This window comes from Poeciliopsis prolifica, unplaced genomic scaffold (genome assembly GCF_027474105.1).
Source record: "Poeciliopsis prolifica strain line A6 unplaced genomic scaffold, Auburn_PproV2 SCAFFOLD007, whole genome shotgun sequence".
NCBI lineage: Eukaryota > Metazoa > Chordata > Actinopteri > Cyprinodontiformes > Poeciliidae > Poeciliopsis > Poeciliopsis prolifica.
Window position 1 is genome coordinate 12,814,007 of NW_026562382.1, and position 25,290 is coordinate 12,839,296.

The 25,290-nt window shown below is 37.3% G+C and overlaps 1 protein-coding gene across 1 annotated transcript; it reads left to right on the top strand.

Annotated features, from left to right (window-relative positions):
* Positions 1-32: 32 nt before the first annotated feature.
* zgc:162707 (UPF0524 protein C3orf70 homolog B) lies at positions 33-25,290 on the top strand. The gene is made up of 2 exons (XM_055032320.1): positions 33-602; positions 21,924-25,290. The coding sequence occupies exons 1-2, from the start codon at positions 419-421 to the stop codon at positions 22,592-22,594; spliced, it is 855 nt and encodes a 284-aa protein (XP_054888295.1). The 5' UTR covers positions 33-418; the 3' UTR covers positions 22,595-25,290.

Below are 25,290 nucleotides of genomic sequence, written 5' to 3' on the forward strand. Positions count from 1 at the left end.
AAGCCCTTGGTTGTGGTGTTTGAAGTGCGCACAGCAGCTGGCTTTGTGTTCGCGGAGCTCCTCCCGTTTCTGTGATGAAGTTCGGATGCGCGTCACCAAGCAGCGCGCACAGCTGAGGAGCTTCCCCGACGCCACGCCACGGCACGAGAGATGGGGAGATGCGCGGATCACGATCACGGGAGGCTACAGATGTGACATTGTCCGTCGTTTGTACTTCCACAGAACGCGTCGCCACCCTTTGTGTGAGCACTGACCGAGCTGATCTGGATTCAGAACACTCAGCAGCATCTATCCCCCCCTTTCTACAAAGCTTCCTTGGCTGCGTGGACCGTGAAAAACCTCTCGGATCGGTTTTTGTTTCACTCCAACAGATCGTGCGTGCGTTTTTAAAACAAAATTGGATCCGGGAAATGTTGGCATGGCCGCCTCGGGAGCTCATAAGTGTCCGAAGAGTGAGAAGTTGGACGAGGCGCAGGCTTTGGCCAAGAGCTGCGCGGGGAGACCAGACTTCCTGCCGTGTGATGGTCTCTCCATCTGCGCGACGCACAGCCACGGGAAGTGCTTCAAGCTGCACTGGTGCTGCCACTTGGGCTGGTGTCACTGTAAGTTTGTGTTTGCATGCTTTAATGACCAACAAGAATGTAAACTGAATGTCTACGATGACTGAAAAAATAAAAAAATAAATGCTCGGTTTGTTTACAATGTTCAAAAGGCAGAGAGGCTGGACGCTTCCTTTAAAGTGACATTTTAAAATGAAAGAAAAATATATTTGAAGACGAAGCAAAGTGACAGTAGAAGAGTTTCTCAGTAAATTCGAACATTTAATCAATCAAAAAGTGAGGCTCATAAATCTCACAGTACCTTTTAACAGCTAACAAATGGGTAACATTACAACTGATAGATTTTAGGCTAGACAGAAATTTGTCCATTAAAATGGTAATCGTGCGTCATGTTTTGTCAGATGATTTTAACCATTACTGTGAAAAAATGCGTAGTTTATAGACTATAAATCGATTTTATTTTCCTTTTTTGTTGCTTTTATTATATTATTGCTTTTTCAGTTTTATTCAATGTATGAGGCACCAATACTAACAATAAATAGGGCTGATCATTATGTAGGAAAATCTGAATAAATTCAAATAGATCATCAAAAAAATAAATAAGTTTATTAAATATGTTACACTGATGCATTAGAAAGTAAAGTAAGTACATTTTATTTATGTAGCCGCTTTTACAGGTCGGAAAACCAAAAGGTGTTTTACTATAGCAAAAAACACATTATAACCACTGAAGACAAAAGCATAAATGGACTAATAAAGCAGAATACAGTCATACAGCATCAACTAGTTCAAAACCAGTCTGAATACATGAGTCTTCAACCTCCTCCTTCTCTTAAAATTTGTTCAAGGAACTATTAAAATTCTATATCTGGAAGACCTCAGACCACTACAAGAGCTGTCGGGTTCTAGCAGGACTGAAATTGGCTGAGACTTGACCACAAATAAATACTGAAACTATAAATGATTTCTAAAATGTACCTGCAGCCAATGTGGAGAGATTAAAAGTCTCTTTTGTGTGTTGGTGGAAAGCCTTGCAGCGGCGCTCTGACCTGACTGGAGATGGTCAACATCTTTCATATGTGAAATTCATGGGCTTTTTCTGCAGGAATGAATAAAAATGCTGTTGCAGTAGTCAAGATGAGATCAAATAAAAGCATAAATATGAACATGAACCAGTCCTGCTTTTAATAACACAGTAACATCAACCAGCAATGATTTTAATTTTAGTCTTCAGATTGGGTGACAACTGGAATTAATTATCTGTCCATTGAACATCATGCATCACTGGCTGCCCTGTAAAGTTTAACCTTTACTGTGACTGTGAAGGTACTATAGAAATATTTCAAGATATAGTATTTGTCTCCGCAGTAAAAAAACAAACAAAAACAAATCCTCTCCGCCCCCAGGAAACCATCTGTGGTTACATATTGAAGTTGAAAGAACATGCAGGTCACGAATCAAAACAATGAGCTGAAAGGGGCTATTTCTTGAAGAATCATAAGCCACACAGACTCATTGCTGAAAAAATGTCTTCCAAGGAAAGTTGAGTCGCAGGAAAAAGTGTAATTGAAGGCTATCTACTAGCAACATTGACAGCAGCAGTTTTAAAGCAATGCACAGTCAAGATTTACTTGTGGCAGTGCTTCAAGAGCAACAACACTCACATTTATTGCTGACATGGGCTGTAACTGTTGCATTGGTCGAATTAAGTCACAAGTGAACCAGTAGCAACATTGTAAGTGTCAAACCAGAGTTAAAAATAAAACGTGATAGACTGTTGGAAGTCTTTACAGATTAGAATAACCTTTGCATTTAATTTGGAAATCAAGGTCCTGAAAAAAAGTCTGAAGTTTCTACAGTCAGTGATGAAATGATGAGTACTTTCATCTGCTGGTGTTGGTCTGCTGTGCTTTAGTTGGTCCAAAGTCAGAGCAGTTACTTAGCTGGAAATTATATTGCTAATTTAGTCCTCATGACTCTAAATAGTTAATTATTTAAAGTCAAGATTGAAGAGAATTAATTTTACGTAAATAAACTTTCTTTCCACTGTTTTTATTCATCGAGATGTGCATAAGCTTCATCACCCTGGTAATTTCATGACACAAGAACGGACAAAATTTCGAGTTAGATTTTGTCAGTGATACATGATGTTCTTTTTAACATTTAATTTGGATAGTCCCAAGTTGGATAGTTTTGTTCATGTTCATGGAGCAAAACTATCCAACCTGGGAAACCAGTGCAAATTCATGCTATAATTCATGGAACAAAACTATAGAGTCCAATTAAGTTAGTTATTAGCACATATATTTTTTTGATGTTTTTTTTTTACTGTAATGACCACTATGTATTATTAAAGTAGTAACCAGTCAGGATAATCAAATAAATTTTAGCAGCTGTGGTTTCAAAATATTCCTGGATGTTGTACCTAATGCATGAATAAATAATGCTGCAATAAAGTTTTTGTGGAAGCTTATCTGTACTAAGAGGATATCCTCAGAGCAACTTGTATTTTACATTTAACAACATTTCTACATCTATTATAAATACTCCCTGTATTATTCATGGGATAGAACCTAATTTACGCTTCAACAGATTCAAACCCTTCAATACACAGAGTTTGTTGTGTGAACTCAAACTCATTAGCAGAGAGGGATTTTTATGTTCCAGATTCTGGTTCTGTTTTTCTGTTTCTGTCTCACCTATTTTCTGGATGCAGTCTGATGACTCCGTCACACATCTGAATCATCACTTTCATTTCTGCTTTTAAAGGCCATGGCTGCTGATTTCCTCTTAAAGCCTGTGCCATATCAAGTATTTCAAAACCTTCATTAAGATTTTGTGATGCATGACAAATAACTGATTGAATTTAGCTACAATAATTTAATAGCTGATTAAATCTCAGTTACTAGCAACACTATTCAGCATGTATTTTGACCCAACATAATGCTTTGGACACTCAGTAGACCAGCCAGTGTTTATTTCATGACCAAAAATAGCACTTCTGTAGAATTTGTTCTGAAGCTGATAAAAGGCATCAGTCATGTACTGTTACACAATTATACCGATGTTTAAAGAAAGAAAAAGAAAAATGTGATTCCTCTGGTTGGTTTAGTTTTATTTTTTTCAACACTGAGGTATATTCTGGTTATTTTGGTTAAATATCCTGTGAAGGAAATGCTAGAGACAGTGCAGCAGTGAACAGAGTTTGCGCTGGCTGTGTAAAGCCTAGTGTAGATCAGTAATCTACCTTTCCTACCTATTCCTGCACACGGATGGTCAGCTGGCTGAATGAAGTCTCTCATGGTGTATACTGTGCCTGTATGATAAATGTGAAAGTAACAGCATTGAGAGATAACATTTATTTATCTGGAATCAACTCAACCTATTTCATGTGTTAATACATTCAAATTGCCTGGTAATGCATATTGTACCATTACAGAACCAGTACCAGTACCTGGGACTGTAGTGAAACTACTTGGCTGTCATTTCTTGGACAGTCTGTAAACAACACTCTAGGCTTAAGCTGGTTAGGTCTAGAATGTATAGCATAAAATCTGTTATCATGCCAAAATTTTGCTGAATGTTGCTAATTGGTATCAAACCTACAGCTAGATTTATAGTTATTGTATGTGCTATAATGACATCAAAAATAAAAATTAGTAAATTTTTATATTTGAAAATAAATTCAAGCGGCAAGTTGTAAAATAATCTTGAGCAATTATAAGAAAATGTTGCACACTGTTATTAATTTAGGCTCCTTATGAAGCATGTTTCTTTTCCAGAAAAAGGCGAAACAGAGAGCTATGGTGGTACTTTAGATGTTGGAAATCATCACTCACTAAAATGTACATTTTAACTGTACCAAAGGGTTTCTTTCAGGCATAAAGCAGAGACCCTGCTGTCCTCATTAATTTTCTTTTTTACCATCGATGTTGGAAATCGACAGCTCAAAATTTAACAAGTGACTTTGAGAGGGATAGGTGAAATTTTGCAACATTCTTCTACCGCTAACATCCTGTCTCTCCGTTTGAACCTTTCTCAGCCTGAATCTTCTGAACCAGTCCCCCATAGCATAAACCCGACCCCTGACAGCGTGTCCGTCTCTTTGCGCTGTCCCCAATTTATCCCCAACTCACTCCAGCTGCCCTGAAAATCCTCAGATCAGTGTAAAACACAATCACCATCTCTTTTGCAGCAGCCACATAGGGGCTTACTGCATGCAACCGCACAAGTCACATTGTAATCTTTTTGCTGTGTAATCGTGGGATTTCAAATGCCCCCACTTTCTCTCTAGAATGAGCCACGCGATTTTGAAATATTAGATGTGACAGAAATATGATGAATCCCTCCCAGTGTTTATTGCAATCTGCAGAAAGCATTCAGGAGGCTCTGCAAAGCCAATCCAGTGTTTATCTGTCTGTGAACATTTAGACTTCCTTGTCCCCTCTGGCAGTAAAACAATTGCAGAGAGCGGATTTATTTTATCCAACTATTCTGCCTTCCAAAGATATTCATACCTCTTGAACATTTCCACATTTTGTCACACTAAAAATAGAAACTTCTATAGCGACGCATGATTTTCAAAATTTGTGCCCTTTCTTTGACAAAACACCTCACTTAGTGAAGCCTTCTTTGTGTCAGGTTATGATGGGAATGTCTGTAAATTTTTTCATGGATTCTCAATTGGATCCAATCTGAAGTAACACACTGTGCTTCGATGTCAGTTATTCATTGTAACTCTTGATTATTTTGGTCTTATGCCGTTTGCAGATTTTTGCAGGTTTTCTTACAGTATTGCCCTGTCAGTAGATCTACCTGCTGACCTGCTTTTCTGTCCTTGCTGAAGAAAATAATTCCCACATGATACTTCCATCCTTATTTGTAGTCTTATTTAATATCTAGAGTGTTTTGAATTAGGGACACAAAAGTTACAATGTGTTCTCATCAAATCAAAAACACCTTTCATTTTTCTGGTGTCTCTGGCTTGTGATAAACTTTTCAAACTGACTTTTTTTTGGCTTTCTTCCAGTAATGGCCAGATTTTTGCCAGAAAATATGTGTATTTGATATAAAAATTCTCCGAGCGGAGCGGTGGACCTGTAGAGTTAACAAGTCAGCCTGTTGGTTCCTTGATAGAGTTGGAGTTCTGGCATAGCCTTCCCATTTTTAGACAGTTTATTGAACAGCACTTTTTGAAATGTTCGAAGCTCAGAATTGTGTTTTATAACCATATCCGACTTTAAATTATTTAATGCTATTGAATGCAAATTTACTTAAAGGTAGTTAGTTAAAAAAGTTATATTTTTAAAAGATATTTTACTGGTCTGTCACATAACCTCCCAATTAAATATATTGAGGTTTGTGGTTGAGACATCAGGGAATGTGGAAATTTTCAAGGGTTGTAATTGTTTTGTCTTCTTTTTTTCCCCTTTTTTTTGCAAGACATTTGTAATTCAACTATAGGAAAATAAATAATCATGATAAAGTTTCTCACCTTCAGATCACTCTCTGCTTCCACTCTCAGCTTCCCTGTACACTGAGAAGGACAGTCATGCACCAGCAGTGAAAATAAACCATCTTTAGCTGCTGAATCAGACAGAACCAGGGCGCCCACTGAGAAAACTGTATGCGGCTGCTTTCTATGCTCGCCTCTGCTTGGCTCACTTCCTTCTTCTCTCCAGCAAGGCGAAGTAATGCTGAATGCAAAAGAGCAGAACTCTGCGGCGGCCCCATATCTCGTCGTGTTTTCATTTCGAATGTGCCACCAGCTGCTGCCTGTTAGCACAAACTTGTTCAGAAGCTGATAATTGTTCGTCCACCACGGGGGAGCCTTGCTGAGCTGCCTTTTTAATTACATTTTTAATAGGTTTTCAGGAAAACAAACAAAAAAGGTCACTTTGCTCAGCGTTTATGTCCTCAAACACAAATGATTTCCATTATCTGGGAACAGCATGGGGCGATGATTACCTGTGACTTAATTCCTTCTTTTATTTCCAGCCGAAAACCGAGCAACACCCCGGCGTTGCGGCTTTGAGTGTTTTTCCTGTTGTAGCTTTTCTGGCAGAGAAAACGGAGAGGAAAGAAACGGAACTGGATGTAGGTGGAGGCAGTGTTCCCAGCTGGTGACAACAACATCGGTCCAAGCCTCTCATTAGCAGTAATTAGCTGTGTTTAGTGTCACCGCCAATATGTCACATCTGATGACTGCCTTTGCTTGAAGCATCACTAGAACCACCTGGCCTGAATTCTTTTTTTTTCTTCTTCTCACTTAATCCTTCTTTAACTGATTACACTTGCCAAAGAGAGTGATGAATTACTCATTAACAAAGTCTATCAGAGGCCATAATGAGCACTGAACAGTCTTGTCAGTCTGCTTGTTTCCTGTCGCCACCAATTTCTGTTTGTGGGATACGTTTTGTTGTGTTGGTACAGGAAAGTGGGATCTCTCTGTCAGATCATCTCAGCAGTCTCATCTGTCAAACTACACTGCTTGCAAGTTGCAACTATCCAAAAGTGAAACGTGGAGGTTTTCTGGGGGAACTCCTGTCCTGTGCAGATTGATTTGCTGACTGATTCTGAATTAAGCGCAGTGCTGAATTATAAACTGTTTCACCTTTTGCTAACGGATCAGTAACGGGCCCTGAGGCGAAGTTCTTGACTGATTGTTTGTGTTTGCAGACCACAGCTCCTTCGATCATTTTAATTGCCGCTCTGTTGGTGATGGAAGCCGAACAGAACCAGGAAAGAAGTCCATCTAGATATTACACCACCTTCCCTTTTTGATCTACTATCCTCCCACTGCAACTTAGCTAATAAGAAAAGAGAAAAAGAGCTTGGTTTTATACTCTCTGGATTTAGCTGAGATTGATGCGAACTTGTGTTTAAACTTTGCAACAAGAAGAACATTTTTTTTTTTTTTTTTACTTCTGTGCTACATGTGACAGTAAACCTTCACTGTTTTAAACTGAGCATCACAAATAAAAAAGCTTTTCAAGATTTAAGACCATGGTTTGAAAAGTATTTGAGGGATTGAATATAAACACTTTCAGATTTCTATTTTCAAGCAGATAATCACTTGAAATCACATGTAATCCCAGTAAAATAAACTGAGGTTTGTTCTTATAACGTGACAAAATCTTAAAAAGTTTTCCACCAACCTGCCGTCTTCCTGTTCAGTGTACAGGTCATTAGTTCATAGTGACTAACTTTCTCACATTGATGGTCCACTTAGTGTGCCAATAGATGGTCCATAACTCACAGCTGCAAAATGGAGAATGATCTAGAAGAGTGTTAAAGACTCATTACCAACTAGTATTGGCAGGAAGATTTACTTCACTGCTTTCAGTAGGAGGGTTAAATTATACCTAATTGGAAGAAAATAAAAATTAATCTTTCACTGATGACACTTAGGGGGCATTTCTGACCAGAAACACGATTCTTGGGGTTTTTGAGACAAGTGTGAAAAATAATTAAAATGGCTTTGAGGTTATTTGATAAGTTGGTTACCCTTCAACTTATTGCTGCCTCTGAGAAGCATTTAAAATGCCTTAATTTATGCTGTTATTTCAGAATCATAATCTCACACAAGTTATTGAACATTTGAACCTTCAAGCACATTGTGTGATGATGTGTTTATAAATAGCTGCAGGTACTCCCAAACTAGAACTCCAAGAAAGGACTTATGTCATTTTTGTTCTTGCTGAGCTGTGAGAGAGAAAGAAACTTGTGGTTGAGGACTAGTAAGTCTTTTTATCTCATTTTATCAAATCCAATAAAGAAAACACCACAAGTATTTGTGATGGAAAGACAAAAAAGCCTTTTTAGGCATCAAAACCCAAACAGACAGTGGACATAAAGATTGCATTTGACAATTGTGTTGAAAATCCCTGCAGATTTTTGCAGGGATCTTTGGAGATTTATCTTTATTACCATCTTCCTAATTTTGCTGACAAGATAAACTGAAGTCACCATCCAGACTTTTTGTCACAGTTCTAGTTGATTTATATTTGCTCTGACTTCAGAAAAACATTTGGGCGAGGCAATATTTTCTTTGAAGCAATTTGATTATTTATACAAAGGTTAACACATGTTTGCTTTATTTGAATCGCATGTTCTCTTTTTCTTTTTGATGAAAAGAGAACTAAACATGTTTTGCCTTGTTTCAACCTCACGGAGGCAGTAAGCCAGGAACATTCAACAATAAAAGAAAAGCATAAATAAGAAATGTTGCAGTTGCATTTGTTCAACAGGAATTATTAGAAATTCAGATAAGTTTAGCTCCTGAAATTTAGAGAAAAACAATAATTTGTTGAAGTCAATTTCACCCCTCCTGCGAAATAAATGCATTAAAATTAAATTTCTCAACATTCTTCACCGTGAGATTATGCTTCAAAATCTTTACTGGGGTGTTAAGGGCAAAGTATATTGTGTGCTCTGGTGTCAGTTGAGTTGCATCATATGTGACTGTAGAAAGAAAGGTGAGATAATTGGATTTCTGTTCACCGCTTATCATCTCATAAGCTGCCGTGACTTCAAAATTTCGAGTGAAACTTTTTCCACTTGTTTCAACACAGCAGGGAGGAGAAAAGCTCCATGGAGTTTTCAATGTGTACCCGCATTGTCAGACAGTCAGGGACGAGTGTGAAATACTGTGCACCTGTCACCGTTAATGGTCGAGGAAAGCTAGATAGACATCCATCCAGGAAGTCTTGAAATCATTTGTGTTATTCATTTTCTCTGCCTGGTTGCAAAATGTTTGCAGAGTGAGAGAGAACAGGTATCCCATTGGTGTGCTCCACATCCTTCCAGCAACATCAAATTATGCTGTTACTGTAACTGCCTCCTCAGCTACTCGCCATCGCTTTCTGGGTAGTAGTTTCTATATATAGCTGCACACATATTTGCTTGCATGTGTTCTGTCTTTATAGTAATCATGAACACAACAAACAACAAACACAACATTGAAAACACCCCATGCTTCCTCAAAAGGGCCGTGTGAAGATCAAGTGCTTAGTTCCTCTCATAGAGGAGAAGAGCTTGCCAGTAAATAGACTCTGCTTTGAGAATATAAAGGAGTTTTGTTTTTTGTTTTTTTCCTGGCTAAAACCTCTCAGATCTTGCCTGCCAGTTAAATTCTGGGTCCACTGCTGCCTCTGTTTTGCTACCCAATCTTGCTTGAGGGAGAGAAGAAACAAACACGAGCGAGCCTCCAATAAAACAAGGATATTATATATAATCAAATACCAAAATAGTAGGACTTGAAAGGGTACATTTGGGTCCCAAATCTCAGGTTTCAGGCCATGACTTAGAGCAGATGTGACGCAACGTCATCACATCTGTTTACTTTTTTTGCTTTTATTTTACTTTTACATAAGCAGGAAGAGAAAAATAAACCAACCCTGCTAGTGAGGAGGCTCTAAGGATGCAGGTAATATTCTCCAAAGCAGAGTTTGTGTATTGGTAATTTTATTTTAAAATGAAAAAATGTTTTCAAAATAAACAAGTCATCAATTTTGTTGTTTCAAAAAAAAAAATTACATTTCAGAACTGACTGGTATTATAAAAATTTTTAAAAATAAAATGAAATAAAAGCTAGCACTATTATTTCCTGCATTATAAAAGGCAGAACATTGTTATAGGAATGCTGCTAGCTCTGATTGGCTATTGATGTATTAATGCAAACCTAATGAGAACGTGAGTGTTCAGTCTCTTTATCAGCTATCTTAATAAAGACAACTGATTGGATTGCATTGACGTGGAGTGCTTTGAAATATATTGTCTACCATGACACAACAAAAGGCAATGAAAACTTGAAGTAATTTTTGTCTGACAGCATGTACACAGCGGTAATGTCTCTAATGTAACCATTTGATAAAATACTTGTTCTCATTAATAAATATATATCAGCAAAACCCAAACTGATTAGATGCATTTTAAGTTTAAAAACACCATTTGGCTAATAATGGCAAAATTTGCCAGACCTTTTTTTTTTGCATTTATATTATATTTAAGAGCCTTAAATGTCACTGTATAATTCAGTGGAAAAATATATAGTTGGAAATGTTACTGCTCGAACAAGATAATCAATAAATGGCATATTTGTGCTGCAAAAAGATGTTATATACTCACTTAAATGAAAATCATCTAACTACATACTATTTTTTATGTTTTGATGTTGAATTTTATTTTTAGAGCGGTATTTGGTTTTGTTTGGCTCAGACTTTATGTGGTAAAACCTCATAATTTTGTAATATATTTAATCTAGATAATTCCCTGATGAATCTCAGTTGCTCAGATGCAGAAAACATCTTGCCTAATTCTTACTCATGAAAATCAGTATTAAAAAAATGCAAATGCAGCTTTTGAGTTTTTCAATAGTGGAAGTGTAGCTCGTTCTTTCTGCTGCCCTTTTTCACAGTCTTCATTGTCTCCAGTTTGAGTGAAGGAGTTATGTGCTCAGCACAACAAGTTCTGCTTGGACCATAACAAATTTCCTTTTGAAACGCCAAGTTGCATCAGTACCACCACATAATTTATTCTCATTACATTCTCTTGGAAATTATGCATGTTTGGTGGGAAAGTTTGGCAGGAAACAAGTCTAATGGCAACTTTTGAATTTGTGATGAGTTCAAAATTGTTATAGCACTGTTCAGCTAAAGGACATTGTTAAAAGAAAAACATTTCACATAGAAGCAACATTTACGGAAAGTTAAACTTAAGAATAGCATATTTTGCACGGAGAGAACTTGGTTAACAGAACTCAGTAAAATTACCAGTGGCTGCATGTGGAGCAGTTTCTGGCCCAGTGTGCTTGAAACAGGAAAGAGGAAGGGAGTTTCACAAGATCCTGAATCAGAGCGTCATCTTGGCTGAAACCTGAAGCTTGTGTTGCTGCTCTTCCTGCAGCTGTTTTGCAGGAAAAATCTGAGCACAAAAACCCAGCCAACAGGGGAGATTTAGTGATCTGCACTGCTAGACGTATCTTGTTGGATTTTAATAAAGCTCTATTATGAAGTGTATGCATAATTATGGTTTGCACATAAAGATTGGTCAGGCAATCAAAACTTGTGGAACTGCTTGTGTTTTTTTTTTCTGTTTTTTTTTTATTTTCTTTCACGCTGAGCTTGTTTACAGTCCCAGCTTCAGCCTGCAGGCAGTCAGGCGGACTGAAAAGTGGACAGAGTAATGTTGGAGCTCCATAATGGAGAGTGAGAGAGACAAATGAGTGTCCTGTAATATGTTCCAGATACTCTACCTTGTCCACTAAAGCAGAGAAAGCAGCTTGCAGCCTGCCACGAGCAGGAAGAGGAGGAGAAGTGACATGCAAGCTGGGGATGTGTGTTATCAAAAGAATAATCCACTGCATCCTCTGGGGATGAACTGCTTGCCCTCCCACTTCACCATTAACCTCCTTACTCTTTCTTCAATCGTAAATATCTCTAAAAAAATAACTTGTGGCTATTTACAACATTCTCCTTTTTACTTTCCTGCTTGATCCAATACTGTAAAGAGGCAGCTTTAAATGTTCTTGATGTTTTCTGTGGATTTTATTTTTTCACATAGACCATAAAAATGAAAAAGACAGACATTTTTATCCTGTGTAAGTGCAGTTAGAAATTCTTTCATTTTCAGTATCCTCACAAATGCGTTCAGTCGTGAAAAGATTGAGACTCTCCATTAAAAGTTGACCCTTCAAAAGGAAATGCTCGCATATGTGTCATTCATGTACATGTGGGTAATTTTTAGCCATTTTATTTCGTAAAAAGAATAAATGTGAGTGTGTCCTGAATTGTACTTTACTGTCGGATCTATTGCTAAAAATCCATATGTCCAGATGTGCTGGAAAAACATACAGGCTTTTCTTTGTGACTACATTTCATGTCTTTTATTAGTTCTTTATTTGATCAATGCTTTTAGCTGTGCTTAATTGTGATGTGATGAAAGGTTCTTTCAGTCCTTGCTGAAAGTGTAGCATGTTCAGCAGCTGGTTGAATGAGACCCCCTGGCAGAGCAAAACATTGTGTCTGTGTTTGCTGAGGAAAGCTCAGTAATGTGCAAGTCAAAGAATCAACTAAAATGTTTGACATTTACTGTTAATGCCACAAATGGCAGATTTAAAAAAAAAAAAAATCTGTATTGACATTAAAGCAGAACCAGAAATATCCTGCAGCATCACATTTGTTGGTGTCTCCACACAGGAAAAGACACAGAAAAAGCAAGATAGGCTTTTATCTAATTAATTTGTGCATTAAACATCTTTTTTTTGTTGCTAGAAACTGTATTTAAAAATACTGAGTGAGTCTTACACTAGAAACAAGTTCCAGGTTAAACTAAACTTGTTATACACTATTATTGGATTTGGCATTACTGTATAATTAATTGAAATGATCACACAAAATGCTATTTAATTTTTGATTCTGTTTTTTCCGCAGTATTTATAGACAGAAAGGAAGAAATATGAAAAATATTTTTGTCATCAAGTTTCTACAGAAGCTTTAGATTTACAAACTATGAGGCAACGATGCATCAGGATGGCTTATCTGGTAGAAACTGTAGTTCATAATAGAGGGATCTCTCTGGAGACTGGCTTTAATTAGGTTGGTATTGAAGCATTGCATAATGATGCTGCAAGACATTTATCTCTTTACTCTGTTTTGTTCAGAACCACAAGGTTCCCACCACTTTCCTTAAGTTTCAGCTTCTTGGTCAGTAAAAGTTTCCGCAGCTGTGTTCATCAACAGCAGTGAGTCCACCCAATGTACAATAATTTGACTGGAAATATTAAGAGGCAAAGCATAAATTTAATACACTTAAAATTATATACAAATAAATATCGATGGTGTACATTTTAGGACATCCTCAGGTCTCAGGAAAACATCCTCACACATTAGAAAAAACAGCCTCAGATGTTACACCAAAGACTAAACGTCCTCAGAATAAAAAGTCTCAGGTAAAACGATGTCAGCTTTTATTTTGATGCCATTTTTTCCAGACCTTTCGTCCGAGACTGTTTTTTTGCCAAGACTTTATTCTGGTGCCGTTTAGTCAGAGGTCTGATGGTGCATCGCTGCCTGCTGTCGCTGAAAGTAGATATTTAACAGTCTGACATCTGAGGTTGTTTTTTGGAATGTATGAGGATGTTTTCCTGAGACCTGAGGATGTCCTAAAATGTACACCTTGAAATTGATTGGTCAGATTGATTCACCCTCCCCATGGATTGCTAAAAGGTAACTTAATTACATCCTGCAAATTTAGCTAATGCTGTCTTCACATGGTTTCCTGTCTTTCTATGTGCTGGCACTTAAAAAAAAATAAAAATAAATAAAAAGTTTTGTATGGACTGAAACTGGTGGAATGAAGAAAGTAAATGGTTCAGTCTGTTACTGCATAAGAGCAGAATATGTTTCTGTTGTGGTAATCTGTCTTTTTTTTCTTTTTTCATACTGTGACTTTCTGACCATCTTGGTTGAAAACTGCTCAGTTATTGAACTCTCCCTACTTGTCAGACAATTATTGTTTTATTGTTCATTGGCTTAATTATTAATTAATAAAGGATGGTCAACTATGACTACATCAAACATTCTGGATGCTGAGGTGAGTGAGTCTTTATCAGTGTAGATAAAGTCTCTGTATATGGCGGCATGACATGAAGTACTGTTAATGTTTAGTCAGTGCTGCAACCATTTTGCAGTTATATCAATTTTGAAGCACTGGCACTTATATTACAAGTCTGTGTTGTGATCTCAATCCCATTGAAATATATACATAAATATTTTTTGAATGGCAGAAATCTGTGATTGCCTTGCCAGATAAAAAAAACAATATTAAGACTATCTAGATACGTTATTTTTTGTGTAGCTTTGTCTTAAGGTAGGTTTATGTTTTGGAGGGGATTGTTAGGTGTTGTGTTTTTACTAAAGTAGTTTCAGTGTTGTTGGGTGACATGAAAAGCAGTGCTGCAGTTACACCAACTTTTGCAAAAGTTGGTACTAATTATAAAAATATGTTTTATTCTGGGTAGTTAGATGCAGTGTTTGTACTGTAAAGACCAACCCAAGTAACTAAACCTTTGAGACCCACATATAAAAAAGTCTGTTATTTCTGGTTTTGATAATAATCAGATTTAATAACAGTGAAGGAAAAAACCACAAGCTTCATATTCAGTGAGATACTGTAGCAATCTTTCTGTGTTGTGCTCCTTGAAGAAAAGGAGGTTCAAACATGCTGGAAGTTTAAAGTGAGAAAATGATGTGGCACTGTGGTGGATGTCCTGCTGCGAGAAAGAAAAAAAGAACAGCTGTTAGCCTTTTCTATGTTTACAACCAATTAAAATCCATTTCCATCACAGCCCTGAACTTGCCCATAAACGACTTTGGTCAACAAATGGCAAGAACAGGGTCCACCATGCATGTTGACACTTTCTTCATAGGAGCTTCACTTTCTATTTTCTCCTTTGCAGAGTTGTTTCTGTAAACCTACAGAGTTGATTGCTTGTGTTACTTTTTCCATTCAGCAATTTTAGTTATTAATAACAGAGCAGAGGCATGATAATACAGGGTTGCTTTTCTACTTCACTGATAAATGTGTGTCTGTGTCACAGCTGGGAAAGATGTGCATATTTTTTTTTCCTGCTGTCTCTTTCTTTGTCATGTCTATTGTCTGGTGGTGGTGCAGACAAATGGAGCGATATGCAAATGATTAATTAGGGGAGTGTCTGCACCCATTCATGGATGAAAATGAATGAAAATCAGGCCTGTGCATATGTATGCAATTTATTTATTATTAAAATTCTGTCATGAGAATCACACCCACACACAGCTTTATAAATCTCCTGAAAGCATTTCCATTGTCCATTTACAATTAAAGTTTAGTTATGAAACAACAGAGTTGTATGATTGACTTGACTTCTCACCCTAACATGGCTTTGTGAAGTTGAGAATAATTTCACACAAATCCAGAGGTCACTTAAAATCTTAAAATATCTTGTCTGATTAGGAGAATTGAGAAAGATGAGAAATTGCATCAATACATCTGTGTAGCTTTAATAGGTTTGTGCCAGACTGATCCTTCAGTCTTAGTCTGAGACATGTAGCTACATGATATTCAAACTTGGCACACATTTGTTCATCTGTCTGGCTTTTGCCGAGGCTTCGGTGCATCAATGAATGTGCATCATGTTGAGCTGTGCCTATTTTTTACAAGAAATAGGCCACTGTTTTAACACAAGTATCAGATAACCTGTTCTTAAAACATTTAAAAAGGTGCTATGTGGTCAGAAAATAAAATCTACTTTATTAATTTATTTATAATTGGTAGCCATTAGAAAACATACAACGTATGTTTTGCAGTCAAACCTGATGTTTCTTTGTCTACATCTGTTTTAGGCTGTTAAAAACAGATGTTTCCAATCTGTTATTGATGTCAGAGTTTAGCTAAAGCAACAGATTATATTTATTTGTTTTTAAGTTTTGCTAAAACCAAATACTTTTTATGGTTATGAAATTCTGCCATATACTGTAACATATTTCAGACCGACCATTGGTCTGTGAGTGTCATCAGAGCCATGGGCCCATTTTATAACCTGCCTTGACATCCAGTGAGTTAAAAGTAATTTTCTTTATTATACCCCTAGTCTGCTGTAGCTGAAAGTAGTTATTTAACTTTAATAAATAATACCTACCTGCAGGAACCTGCCCAGATTTCACTTAATTTGATTAGGATTTATAAACTCTTTTATCTTATAAGAAAAAACTGGCCCAAAGTTTGACCAGAACCTAAATTTAATAAAATACAAAGTCTTCTGACAATAACGTACAACTAAATTCAATTAAATGTGGGATTTGCATATTTTTATGACAATTTATTTCCATCAGCTCATTTAACTTCGCTGAAAAGTAAACTGATTTCAATGGTTTAGAAACATGAATGTGAATTATTTCCTGATGTGAAATGAAAGGAGGTGGGGATGAGATTGGGGTTCTATTTGGTAAAGAGTTGATTTTCTTTTTTATAAAAAGCCATAATAAAACATATTTGATTAAAAACTGCTGTCTTTCCCACCAAAATAGTTTGTTTTCTAACTTGCTAACTTTGTAATTTCCTTTACTTGATAAAATGTGTCTCAGTTACCCCATGAACTGCTACAACATATTTTAATTTCATTTATAACAAATTATATTCAGTTTCACCAAATATAAACTCATATTTTCCACCTTGTGTTGTTAAGCCTCTATTGCATGCATCTTCCTGTTTTTTTGCCTGCCTTTGTGTTTGTGGATTTTCCTCTCTTTGTTTCAGCCAAGCCACTGTAGAAAATGATTTGCAGCTTTACCATAATGTTCCTCAAGGCGAACAGACACATGGATGTATTTAGTTGAGACTGTAGACACCTTGGAAATTTACATACTCACTGTCTTCTTTCTGCAGAGCTGCCAAGATCGTCTAGTGTTGCTGTAGCGTTGGCTCCGTATGTCTGCGTGTGTATGTGTGTGTGTGCGTGTGTGTGTGTGTGTGTGTGTGGGGGTGTGTGTGTGTGCCGTGTGTCCGGTCAGGCATCTGTCCGTCCCTCACCAGGGCTCTTGGTATTTGAAACTCCAGATGGATGAATGCAATTAGATGTAATATGCTAAAAACTAAATGTCAACATGTTGCCTTTTTACAGCGTTAGCTCTCATTTGTGGGCGCTCTCTTGTCTGGCTGAATGGGCTCATCTCATTCTGAACATGGACCACTGAGTTTCCCTCATTTAACCGACCCCGGCTGCTGCTTTCCCTCTTTTGTCTGCATCGACATGAGCTCCAGTGTTTTCTGTTAACGGCATTTACACTGTAAAGCTTCAGCCTCTTTAATCCCCCCACACTGGTGCCTGATGGAGACTTGCATCATTAAATAACGATTTGGTTAGAAGAATGGAAACTATTCTGTGACAGAAGCCGGTTTGTAAATCACTGACAACACAAAGCAGAGCCACTTCCGTACTTCACATTTTCACTGTAACCTGGGAAAGACAAAAAAATCGTTCTGATTCATTGCATCTTCGTACCAGTGGAAACAAAAGACGAGGACACAAAGCAGTAGAAAGTGATGCGTAAGCTTGTCATCTTCTGTAGTTTCTCTGGCTCTCCTGGGGGCCTGTTAGACAGACAGCTACAGTATTCATGCAACACTGGAATCAGCTGCAAACAACAAGCAAAATCTTGGAGGCATTAGAAACTTGTAAATGACCAAGATAATTTATAATACATTGTGAGCAATCTGTTGTAACCTAACACTGATCAGTCATTTGAATCTGTAATATGCTCTGCTGTTTGTTGTCATAGTTTCATGTTTCAGATTATCAAACTGATGTTAATTTCAGACAAAAATAACCTGAGTATCTTTGTTTATCTCAATCAGTCTGGCTGAAAGAGAAAACTTCCAGCCAGACTGAAAGTTTCAGCTGATATTACCTTCAGCATGGTTTTCCTGCTGAAGGTAATATTCCAGCTTGTCAATTTGATTGCTTGTTCTCACAATTTTGCTTCACCGCACAACTAAATTGTGCTCAAGATTAAGGCCATAAACTGATGGCTGAACATTCTCCATTTTTCACTTCATTTTTCTGTAAAATAACAGAATTCATAGTTAAAACCCAAGGCAGCATCAGCATCAAACCTTCACACTACCGCCATCATGTTTGACTGTGAATTTACTGTTCTTTGTTTGTTCTATGCCAGATGACAAGACCCATACTAGCCTTCCAAAAATTTTCCAGTTTTGTCTTGTTATTCCACAGGATGTTTCTCTGAAATTTGGGGATTTCAATAATTGACACTGAGGTCAAATGAGGCGAAGCCAGCATTGCTTTGAATGTTTCTATTGTCTTTTGTGAACTTCTTAAAATGTGGTGGGTTGGTCACTCCTGGGAAGTTCACTACTGCTCTGTTTTTTTTTTTCATGTGGGATGACTCTCACTGTGGTTTGCAGGAGTGCTATGGCTTTAGAAATTGCATTTCAAGGCTTTTCAGATTAATCAGCGTCAATTGTTTCCCATTTGTTCTTCCATTTCTGTAGACTGCAGAGGGATATGTTGTGTTTTTTTCTGTAATCTTTTGGCCTATTTCTTGTTCAAACAGATTTATTCATGTGAATTTTTTATTTCCAGTAATAAGGCCTCAGTGTAACTAGTGAAACTGAAGTAAGCTTTTTTAAAAATGTGGTTAATTAAATTTAATTCATATTTTAACAATGGCGGCAACTGTCTTTTAATACTGTGCCAGGTTGATTTGAACCTTATTATGTAACATTAACATTATTTACTGTAATAAATTAAAAAATAATTTGAAAATGGCATTTTTTTTATTAATAAGGTAACTGCTTTCTCACATTACACGAGTTGTGAACATTGTCTTTTATGCATGCCACACATTTTATTTTCAGACATCAAATAAATGGCTTGGTTGCTCTGCTCTAGTTTGGCCTCAAACTTTGGTAGTAAGGAAATCTATATATATATATATATTTTCTTTTACCTTGGGCAGCAGAGACTGCTTTGTGATATGAAAATTAATGTTGACCCTAAGGATGAACAGATTGTTATCACAGATGTATGATTCAAAAGGGGGCATCCTTGGCCAGGATCGACTGAAAGCATATTTTTGTGCATTTTTATTTGTGCTGTTGCTGTTTTGTGGCTTGCAGTGTTGGTGCCAGGTGCACTAGCAACATGTTCAATGTTTTGTAGTTGATTGTAATGCAAATGAAGCACATTGAAAATGCAGCTTTTATAAGTTTGTGGCAGTTGACATCTCTCCTCCAAGGTTCAACACAAGAAATAAAGCATTTTGAATTTCTTTAGCATTTTGCATCTATGGATAATTGCAGGGAACAATAACTAAATATTTAAAAAGCATATTTGGAAATATATCTAAAAATGCTAAACATAGTTGCCACAATACCTTCCTGTAAATATTTGCCTAAATGCTAATTGGTAAAAAAAAGAAACAATTATGGAAAACCCCATGACTTTTAAAGAAAGGGAGTGTTGGTATGCTTCTTTGCTAAGCTAACCTTTAGCTATTAGCTCTACTGTAATGCTAAAGACAGCTCGTTGCTGTGATGTGCTTGAAGCTGTTATTTTCCTCTGTAATACTGATGTAGTTTGTGGCACTCTATCTAAAGTATTTTGAGCAGCGAACAGCTACAGCACAGCAGTCAGCGACAGTCTCTAGCTCTGAGTAGCTGTCATGGTCAAGGGCACTTTGTCAAAGGGAGGCGAATTAACTGAGCGTGTTTTAGATGCTGGGAGAAACCGGAGCTCCCAGAGGAAGTCCGCATAAGCTCTGGTTGCTTCAGGGTCCTCTTGATGTGATGTGACAGTGCTAACCTCGAAGCCACAGAGATGCTCATATTTGCTCTCTGCCTGTAACCTTGTGTTGGTTTTCAGCAGCTTCTGTGGAAAATGCTTGGCCCATTAGCTGCCACATCCCCTGTTCTTCCAGTCACCGACTCTGTTGTGTTTACTGGTAGGCAGTGTTGTGGGTTTCAAATAGATTTATGCCTGAGGCAGCTTTTAGAAAGGTTTGAAATTTGCCTTGAATCCCTTGGGGGTTTCTCAAAACTTCACAGAACTTTCCCTCTATGTAGAAATGGTTTGTTGATATATTAAAAATGACATGTACATGTTTCACTTCTGCTGTTAATTATTCATTTTTTCTGAATTGAAAATAAAAGGAGAAAGTCTCTGCTAGAGCTGCAATATGTAACGTTTACAAAGAATTTTTTTTTCTTTTACATTTGTTAAAGCTGTCACCAGGTCATGACCCTGTGTTACAAGACAGCTAATCTGTGAAAAGATCAATCTCCTCTGCATTGTCCCTGAACTGCAATCTGAAGAATTGCACTGCTTTAGAAAAACATTATGACTAAACTGAATAATTTCCTATCCTGTCTCACCCTATACTGTCATGACATAGTGACTGTTTCAACAAATATGTAAAAAATCTATACTTTTTGTAAAAGTTGCAAGCTATATCTTTAATGTTTCTTGAAAAGTCATTTTAGTTGCTTTTGTTAGATCATATCTCATAACTTCAAGATAAGGAAAGTATTCACGTTAACTTCAATGTTTTCTAAAATTATATTCATGGTTAACTGAAGTGTCTGCATGACATGTTGAAATTTAGGATTTCTTCACTATCGGAAGGGAATATGCAATTTTTACAATATACTTTTGAAGGCATTTCACTCCACATTGTGGAGGACATAGTGGATTTATATCGGCATATGACATTTTCCTAAGCATGAGCTGGGGAAATATTTTAATGATAATAATCTTTTAATAAAAATACAAGGCTTTCACTGTATTACTGGAATAATTAAACAATTGAACATTTTACAAGATATAATAATGTTAATTGTAACATGCATTTTACATTATTTTAATGTTGATACAATGAGTAAACAATTGCTAAATCTAGGACTGGTTTTTAAGAGTTGCAGTTTTGCTTTTAAAAGTAACACTAACAGCATAACAATGACAAGGTTATATTATCTTAGTTAGTTGGACTGTCTGCTCAGATGGCTCCCACAGTTAGCTGCTTGACAAACATGTCCCTCATAGTTTATCTACGGTTGATCTCCAGTGTCAATCTATAAGAAGTTTCTATAAAGCAATGATTTCAAGCCACCAAAATATCTCCACAATATTGTTCATACAGTGTAAAATCCCTTTTAAAAATTACTGGTGACCAGAGTTTTTTCTTCCGTTTGGCAGGCTTTCAGTCATATTTTTTATATCATGGGAACCAGTGATGGTTCTTGTATAAATGTCATTTTCAAATCAATAATCGCAAGAACCCAATGTAGGTTTTTGCTCTTACCAACTGTTTTATTAAATGTTTTTGTAGAACCTCACATAGGAAGCTGTTCCACTTGTTGACTGTTTCTTGAATTGCTGATTCAAATTATTTTGAGACCTTTTTAAATTCCTTCCTAGATGCATAGCATGATACAATAGCTTCCTTCTGAAGGCATCAGAAAGGTCTTGGAGGCTCACCATGACGTTTACTCTTCAATAGTCACACCAAAGTAAATGCGTGAGGGTTAAACAGGGCAAAGCTTCGTGAAGGTTTTGTAACAGATTTTCATGATATGATACCCTGTGTGTGAAGTAATTATGTTGAAAGAGAATAATAGATGGAGTAATTGTGTGCATTTTTTAACGTATTCCTCACCAGTCGCATTTTTAGTACGTTACACATGCTGAAAGGTCATTCATTCTAAAATAAAGTTTTACCAATTTAGGTTGACTGAAATATCTTCAATATTGTTACTATTACTATTTTTTTCATTTTATTTTTATCATTTATTTCTCTCTACTTTTAGGTAAGTACGTGTACCAGCCCATGACCAATGTGTGCCAGCTGCCCAGCACAGCTGTGCCGGCCGTCGGATCAGAGTGCAGCGACACCATGGACCTTTCCGTCTCTCTGGCCGAGCGCTTCCTGAAGCTGGCGCCCAGCTTCCAGTCTCCGCCTCACCTGGAGTCTCCCAAGTACTGTGTCATCGCGGATCTGTTTGTGGACGACTACATTGTCAAAAGGATCAATGGGAAGATGTGCTACGTGCAGCGGCCCCTGCCTCCCTTACCGGAACCGCCTCGACCTCCCTCCCCTCAGTCGCCCGCTCCAGCTACACCTCAAATGCCTCCTAATCCAAGTCCGCCAGAGCAGCCAGTGAGCCCGAAGCGGCAGGCCCCTGCTCCACCGGTCCCACAGCCGTACAGCGAACAGAAACACCTCTCCACTGTCGAGAAACTAAAAGGCCCTAAAATGGACCACTGCTCGTCCCCGTCCAGCTCAGAGGACTCCGGTATCAACGCACTGGGCCTCCACTACCTGGAGTCCTGTGAGGAGGGAAGTGAGGATGAGGAGGACGAGTTGAGCACAGATGGAAACTCAAGCCCTGGTAGCCTCTGGGACCAGGACGACTGTTCTCTTCTCTCTCCCTCCAAATCAATGATAGAGATCATCGAAAAGATTGAAACAACTGTCTAACTGACATACAGAAACAATTTATGAGGAGGACCAACGGAGCAGTGTCCAACAGAGAACAGCACTCCAGGATTTCATTTTCCATGGACTCACAGGGAGCAAAACCTCAATCTAGTGGTTCTGTTGGGTATTTCCAAGGTTGCTGAATTTCTTCTCCTGCATGTGGCTGAAGACTATACAGCCACAGATTTCACAGAGCCTCTTTTCTGTCCAATCCCCCTGCATGGAGTTCATTTCTGAGACTTATTGGAATCAAGGAGGAAGCACAAAAATCTCAAGGATGTGAACAGTGGACAGAAAATCAAGAGTAGAGTAGAAACAGGTCAAAACATACACGAAAGATATAAACAGTAGGTTTTTTTGTGATTTTCTTGTGTAGGTAAGTTACAGGAGCTACATTATGTAGGAACAAATTTGTTCTCTGACGACAATGAACAGTGAGGTAACTGTTGGTGTTCTCCAATTGTCAGTCTTCAGTCTCATTCAACCTCCATGTCATCTCTTATTCACTGGTAAGCGACTCCACCTACACACACATTACTAATTCTGACGCTTTAGCGTAATGATTGCGAGGCCGGCTACCTCTCATGGGCCTCGAGCACATCAGCCTTTTAACTCGTTAAAGACTCGCCTCCGAGCTGCCCAGACGCTGCCTGCTTCTGTCACATTAGAAAAAAAAAAAAAGCTTTCAGAGGCCACAATTCATCCGCATTTTACCGACGCCATCACAGGCGGCAGGTAGATCTGTATCTGACAATCAAGAATTACACAGAAGCACATCGCTACATGGTAGCTGCCACTAAAGACCACTTCTATGACTAATTACCACACATTACTATGTTCTTCTGACCACCTTAGTTTGATCAAACTTATCGAAATTGTAGATCACAGGTCAGATTTCTAGAAGTGGGATTCTGTGAGGAGTGTTTGAGTAGTCAGTGTGCTACACTTACCAACAGATGGGTAACAATAAACACAGCTCACTAAAGAAAACAATATGATTATAGGTTCATGAGAACAAGACAAGAAGAGATTTTAACTGGATTTTGGTGAAACAAAGGATGACTTATATTTTTGCTTCCACATATAATGTAAAGGTTTTACAAACCACAAAGAATCTTATTAGTATGGAATATTCTGCTTCAGGTTATTCTGGTTGATATATTATGGTTTCCATGCGTGTCTAAATTTAAAAGGGTCCTAATTCTAATTCTAATTCCTAATCCTAAATCCTAATTCACATTTAAAATGCAATATATTGCACATAAGCAGAGTTAAGGTTTTCTGTGTTTCAGACTGTGGTTGTTAGAATCTCTCTATGATGTAAAACTACCCATTTACACATCTACGCATTTTATATTTTTGAGTTATCAGACAGTAGCACAGAATAGGATACATAAAATATTTATAAGAAAATATTTATAATAAAATATAGGAACAGAAATTATGAAAGCGTCCAGAGTCATTTAAAAAACCTAATGTTTTCCTTTGCTTTAACATCAACAGGAAGCTGCAAAGTGGACAGGAATGTTTGCATAGCTATTAACTGTTAGCTATACATATCTTCCCATAATGCTTACAAACTGTTCATAATTTATTTGTCACTCTTTCAACTTTTCTGCTAAGTACATAAAATCCTGCTAGTTAAGAAATTTAAAAGTGGTGGAGGCTTTTCAGGGCTTTTGTCAGTGAGTGTGTTTTACTAACCAGACAGACTCTTCATCAGCTAACTTTGTCAACAGAACAGGGCAACAACTCAATGACTACTTCCTCTCATACTTCGAAATAAGTCTGAAGCATATAAATGGAACAGGGTGCTAAGATTAAATGCTCACCATTTCATCCGGTGCTCAGAATAATAGCTGACATTTATTTTGACAATCATATGCTGGCAGCAGCTGGATAGCGGTTTACAACACAGGCTTGAATTTGATGAGAAATAGAGAAATATTGTGACATTTTATTATGTTGAAATCTGGCAGCAGGAGATCTTTTTACACCACTGCTTAACAGAGGCACATTTCTGCTAAGGAGAGGTAGTTTTTAGGTATCAGAACCTCACTTTGATTTGGGCCCTAAACTGATGTGTGGAAAGCCATTTAGCAATATCTAAGTATGTAGTTTTAAAACCTTGTACTGTTTGTACTGTTTTCCATCTGTTATGGAGTTTAATATATTTTTTATATGAGAAATAATACCGGAATGACCCTAGTTTTCTTTTAATAAATTAAGTATAGAGTAGTGGATTAATGGCGCCCTCCCAACCGTTGCTGTGCACTGCTATTCAGCTGGCTGCCTTTTTTCCCCTCTCACAAGCTTTTAGCAGGATGTATGCTAATTCTGGCTAATAAACCAAGTAATATAAGACTGCTAGTCTTGTGTTTTGGTATAACATGCAAAACTCATTAGAAAAAGACATTTCTTTGTTATTGCTTAGATTCATAAATCAAAATCACAATATTTTAACTGAAATAATCAAACTATCCATTCATCCATCCATTATCTAAACCCACTTATCCTTTTAGGGTTTTTTGGGAGGGTAGTATCTTTCTCCAGCAATCATGATCTAAATAAAGGTAAATAATAGTATTTAGTTAATTTATATATTTTTATCTGCTTTATTCAATGTAAATACCGTTTTTGCTCAAGGGTATTGTACCACAAAAGTGTGTGCAGAGAACTAGTTTCTGTTCCTGCAA